At 48.1% G+C, this 6000-nt stretch overlaps 1 protein-coding gene across 4 annotated transcripts in view; it reads right to left on the reverse strand.

Moving 5' to 3' along the window:
* The window catches only part of TDRD3 (tudor domain containing 3), a 231369-nt gene extending 225571 nt beyond the window's left edge, over positions 1–5798 (reverse strand). For 2 of the 4 annotated variants that reach the window (XM_069602155.1, XM_069602153.1), the window contains exon 1: positions 4979–5798. In XM_069602155.1, the coding sequence (XP_069458256.1) occupies positions 4979–5158 (180 nt within the window). In that variant the 5' untranslated portion in view covers positions 5159–5798. Of the gene's footprint in view, positions 1–4408; positions 4737–4978 lie in introns of those variants that run through there. The other 2 variants (XM_069602156.1, XM_069602154.1) reach the window with 2 other exon arrangements.
* Between the last annotated feature and the right edge of the window lie 202 nt (positions 5799–6000).

A 6000-nucleotide genomic window follows, 5' to 3' on the forward strand; every position in this document is an offset into this window, starting at 1 on the left:
GAGCTAACTGTGGCTCAGGTCATGAAGTCCTTATTGCAAACTTCAGACTTAAGTAGGGAAAACCACTAGACCACTCAGGTATGATCTAAATCAAATCCCTTATGGTTATACAGTGGAAGTGACAAATAGATTCAAGGGATTAGATCTGACAGAGTACCTGAAGAACTATGGACGGAGGCAGTGATCAAGACAATCCCCAACATAAAGAAACGTAAAAAGGCAAAATGGTTGTCTGAGAAGGCCTTACAAATAGCTGAGAAGAGAAGAGATGCTAAAGGCAAGGAGAAAAGGAAAGATATACCCATCCGAATGCAGAGTTTCAAAGAATAGCAAGGAGAGATAAGAAAGCCTTCCTAAGTGATCAACACAAAGAAATATAGGAAAACAACAGAATGGGAAAGACTAGAGATCTCCTCAAGAAAATTAGAGATACCAAGGGAACATTCCACACAAAAATGGGCACAATAAAGAACAGAAATGGTATGGACTTAACAGAAGCAGAAGATATTAAGAGGTGGCAAGAATACACAGAACTACACAAAAAAAGATCTTACTGACAAACATAACCATGATGGTGTGCTCAGTCACACAGAGCCAGACATTCTGGAGTGTAAAGTCAAGTGGGCCTTAGGAAGCATCACTACGAACAAAGCTAGTGGAGGTGATGGAATTCCAGTTGAGCTATTTCAAATCCTGAAAGATGAGGCTATGAAAGTGCTGCACTCAATATGCCAGCAAATTTGGAAAACTCAGCAGTGGCCACAGGACTGGAAAAGGTTAGTTTTCACTCCGATCCCATAGAAAGGCAATGCTGAAGAATGTTCAAACTACTGCACAACTGCACTCATCTTACACATTAGCAAAGTAATGCTCAAAATCCTTCAACAGTACATGAACCATGAACTTTCAGATGTTCAAGCCAGGTTTAGAAAAGGCAGAGGAACCAGAGATCAAATTGCCAACATCTGTTGGATCATAGAAAAAGCAAGAGAGTTCCAGAAAACCATCTACTTCTACTTCTTTGCCTACACTAAAGCCTTTGACTGTGTGGATCACAATAAACTGTGGAAAATTCTGAAAGAGATGGGAATACTAGACCACCTTACCTGCCTCCTAAGAAATCTGTATTTTAGTCAAGAAGCAACAGTCAGAACCAGACATGGAACAACGGACTGGTTCCAAATTGAGAAAGAATTATGTCAAGGCTGTTTATTGTCACACTGCTTATTTAACTTCTATGCAGAGTACATCAAGCAAAATCCCAAGCTGGAGGAAGCGTAAGCTGGAATCAAGATTGCCAGGAAAAATATCAATAACCTCAGATATGGAGATGACACCACCCTTATGGCAGAAAGCAAAGAGGAACTAAAGAGCCTCTTTTTGAAAGTGAAAGAGGAGAGTGAAAATGCTGGCTTAAAACTCAACACTCTAAAATCATGGCATCCAGGCCCATCACTTCATGGCAAATAGATGCGGAAACAATGGAAACAGTGACAGACTTTATTTGGGGGGGGCTCCAAAATCACTGCAAATGGTGACTGCAGTCATGAAATTAAAAGACACTGCTCCTTGGAAGGAAAGCTATGACCAACCTAAACAGCATATTAAAAAGCAGAGACATTTCTTTGCCAGCAAAGGTCCATCTAGTAAAAACTACTGGTTTTTCCAGTAGTCATGTATGGATGTGAGAGTTGGACTACAAAGAAAGCTGAGTGCCAAAGAATTGATGCTTTTGAACTGTGGTGTTGGAGACTTTTGAGAGTCCCTTGGACTGCAAGGAGACCCAACCAGTCAATCCTAAAGGAAATCAGTCCTGAATATTCATTGGAAGGACTGATGCTGAAGCTGAAACTCCAGTACTCTGGCCACCTGACGTGAAGAGTGGACTAACTGGAAAACACTCTGATGCTGGGAACGACTTAAGACAGAAGGAGAAGGACACGGCAGAGGATGAGATGGTTGGATGGCATCACTGACTGGATGGACATGAGTTTGAGCAAGCTCGGGGAGTTGGTGATGGACAGGGAAGCTTGGTGTGCTGCAGTCCAAGGGGTCCCTAAAAGTTAGACATGACTGAGCAACTTAAATCAACTGAAGGTACAATTTCATACAATATTTAAAATTGTCACTATCCTGGAGTAGTTCCTAGAACTTTTAAGTTGAAATCAGCAAAACCTATCACTTTTTGTGCTACTAGCCACTAAGAAAAAAAAATCATTGTAGTCTGCCAGGGTGGCTGCTATTGGGAGTTTTATTTTAAAATACTAGCTGTTTGTGGGAATTATAATAAAGATCAAGGGCTTAAAAGAAAAAAAAATATGTGCTGAAAAAAAAATAAAGTGGAATAACAGACCACTCTATACAGACCAACTGCACCTCCTGAAGATCATAATTTCAGAAACATAAATTACTCAGCACTAAACAATGGCAACCCACTCCAGTACTCTCGCCTCGAACATCCCATGGACGGAGGAGCCTGATAGGCTGCAGTCCATGGGGTCGCTAAGAGTCGGACACAACTGATCAACTTCACTTTCACTTTTCACTTTCATGCATTGGAGAAGGAAATGGCAACCCACTCCAGTGCTCTTGCCTGGAGAATCCCAGGGATGGTGAAGCCTGGTGGGCTGTCGTCTATGGGGTCGCACAGAGTCGGACACGACTGAAGTGACTTAGCAGTAGCAAACACTTCTCAAACCTACTATTTTAGATGAGGCTGACAGAATAGGTAATAATAGTTGAAGTGTTTTAGCATCTACTTCTTTTGAGGTCCTACAAATAATTAAGTGAATAGACTGAGTACTTTAAAAAAAAAAAAATGGTTTTGTCAGTGACAACAGAGAATCCCAAGAGTCATAGGCAACTCGAGATGTCAGAACTGGAATGAGTTGGTCAAAGCAGCTCTATGGCCAGAAATTCTCCTTCCAGTACTCTTCTCTACATATACCTTTGAGATTTCATATATTAACATAATAAATCTCTATTTAAATATAAGATCTAATACATGCCAACTATAAGCCTAAGACATCCTCCTGTTCTTCCTCACAAGTCTCATGAGTTCAAAACTCACCAGGAATCACCCCCAAACTCGTAGGGAGATAGTCTTATTAGCCTCACCTATTACTTCTGCCTTTATGAATCCCTGCCATTCAAAAGCAGCAGTTTGGAGTAAGAAACATGTAAAGAGAAAATTTGCAACATGAAGTGGCAAATGTCACAAAATAACATTACTGAGGATTTATAATAAAATAAAGACGACAAAAATGCTAAGCTTGGGTAGAGACCCTGGTTAGAGAATTTTGACTGTCAGGGGCAATGTCATCCAAGGTCAATTTTACCAGATTTTACTAAGAAACTACAATGTTTCCCACCATTCCAGATATACAGAAACATAAGATGGTGTTTAACCACATTTAAGGATCTTAGTTAAGAGCTCAAAGAACAATTTAGTATGTGTTTGGAACCAAAATAAGGACACTAGTCTTTCTGACACGGGCGGCATCATCATGCTGGATAGCAGACAAAAGACTATAAATGAATTCATACAACTAGTTTGAAGAACTAAGGCTCACTAAGAATGGGGGACAACTCAAATAGAAGAGTGATACAAGATTATTCAAGACAACACTGTGAGGTGAAGAATCTGAATGTATAAAGTTAGAAGAACAAAAGTAAAACTGAAAAAAAAAAGTGACTTTTTAAAGCTACAGTTTGTTATGGTAATGCTGTTTTATGCAAAAGCTGTAAGAACACGAACAGTTAAAAGCACCAGAGTTCGAACCAGACCCTGTTCTCAGCATTCAACTCTAACACTTTCCAGTTATGTCATTTTTTTTAAGTTACTTAACAATTCTCTGCTTTAATCTGTACACCTCTAAAATGAGATATCTGTGGAGCCAGGAGCAGCGTCTTCAAAACACAGGTGTTACAGTACTCTAACCAAAAATTTTATTCATAAGATCAAATCCATACTTTAGACACTCGTAGGCTGCACAATCTGGCCACAAACTTTTAAGGCCTTGCTCTTCATTGGACACCCTTCTAGTTCCAGGAACCATAGGGATTTAATGTCAGTACTTTAAGCCAATAAGCTCCTTCCTACCTCCTTGCCTTATCTCCAGCGGCTCGGTATCCAGAAAACCTTTTCCTCACCAGCCTTCCAAGTCCACTTCTCTAGGAAATTAACTTTCCTTCCTCTCCAATTCCATACCATATCTGCCTGCACCACTGTACAGTTTACAATTCCCCCTGTTTGTGTGCTTGCTGTTTTAATGCCTCCTCCTCCCAGCCCTAAGACAGCGAGCAGGAGCAAATCTTTTTCAACCTCCTTCCACCTTTCATCCCAGACTGTGCCTATGCAGGCCTGGAAAAGCGTTAGGAAAGCAGGTAAGTTCCAGAAACTGCTTACTTTCGTATATTTTGTTTGTTTGTTTTCATCCTAAAATCTTGACATGAAGCGTCCTTAAAAATCAGAACACCGTCATCCTTTCAAGAAAAGTTCTAGGGAGCATCCACCCGAGTGTCCAGTGCGGGCATTCTCAGCCTCAGAAGTTGTGTGCGCCTCAGAGGATGGCTATCCCCGCTCCGTGCTATACTTGGGAATGAGAGGGCGCGGGCGCGGGCCCGGCGCTCGCCCCGCTCCGCCGCGCTCGGTTCCCCAGCCCTCGCCTCCCCTCGTCCCGCCGCGGCGGCGCCGTGGGAGCCCCCGGGCCTGCACCGCCGCCCGCCGCGTCCCCGGCCTCCCTGCGGCCCGCCGCCCGCCTCCCGGGGCCCAGGCCGCGCCACCGCCTCGCAGGGAGCCGGGGGACTCGCTCGGCTCTGCGCGGCGCCAGGGGCGGAGCCGGCCGGGGGGTGGCCCGGGAGAGGCCGGGGCGGGCGGCGGCCTCTGCCTACCCCGACACGCACCCAGCGCCCCCGGCCCCGGGCCCGGCCTCCTCGGGCCCGGCCCGCACCCGCGGCCGGGAGACCCGCCACTTACCAACCCGCCCGGGACAGCGCCGCTCCGGGAGCCTCGGCCATGGTAGCTGCTTAGGCCGGGATGCTGGGGGGCTCGGCTAGTGGGCTGGGGGAGGCCTGCTACTTGAGACCCCCCAAAAGAAGAAAGAAAAAGAAAAAAGAAAAGAAAAAAACTCCTCCGGTCGGCTCCGCGACTGGGCATGCTCAGTGCGGCGGGCGCTTCCGCGTGCGGGTTCCGCTCGCCGCGTTTTCCGAGCGGCCGCGGGGGCCGGCCCGGCGTGCGGCTGCGAGCCCGTCGCGCTCCGGGGGCGGCGGTGCGCGGAGGACGGGCCAGGGTCGGCCGCTTGGGGCCGGTCTGTCAGCGCGGCTTTGCGGCGGAGGGCCGGCTGCACGTCGCCGGGGTCACTTTCCCCAGCCTCACGCCGTGGAGACCCGTGGGGCGGTCCTCTGTGCGGCAGAAAGGAAGCCTGCGTTCCGGCGCGCACAGGCGGCCGCCTCCCGGGGGCAGAGCTGAGGCGCTAGGCGGCGGGCAGGCGCTGCCAGCTAGGCTCTGAGGCGGCCGCGTTTCCTACAGCGAAGCTCAAAGGGACTGTGTTCCCGGCCCACTCTACACGGGAAAAAAGCTACTTTCTTATAACGATTCCCTCCCCTTTTCCATCTGCCCAGGTACAGAGAAAAGAATATAATCGAATTTTTCCTACTCCCCAGACTCAAACCGGACTGTCCAGGTACCGCGCTACAATGAAAGTGAATGCGTGCACCCGAGAAGACCTGCACCTAAGGGATGTGGGAACCCGGGGAGCTGTGTCGTGCTTGTTTCTCACACCGCCCCCCCCCCCCCCGGGCCCGTGCAGGCGCCGGCGCGGCGCTTTGACGTCGGCGCGGGTACTGCCAGGCCTAGTTCCCGCCCACCCCGTGCCGGTGCCCTGCTCCGCCTCTCCGGGCTGAAGCAGAGGGGCGGGTCCGGAATGTGCCTGCGCGGCGGCGGCGCCGAGCGGCGCGAGAGACGTTCCAACGGGATTGGGCGGCCGAGACTCACACCAG

Source organism: Ovis canadensis, chromosome 10 (assembly GCF_042477335.2).
Source record: "Ovis canadensis isolate MfBH-ARS-UI-01 breed Bighorn chromosome 10, ARS-UI_OviCan_v2, whole genome shotgun sequence".
Lineage (NCBI taxonomy): Eukaryota > Metazoa > Chordata > Mammalia > Artiodactyla > Bovidae > Ovis > Ovis canadensis.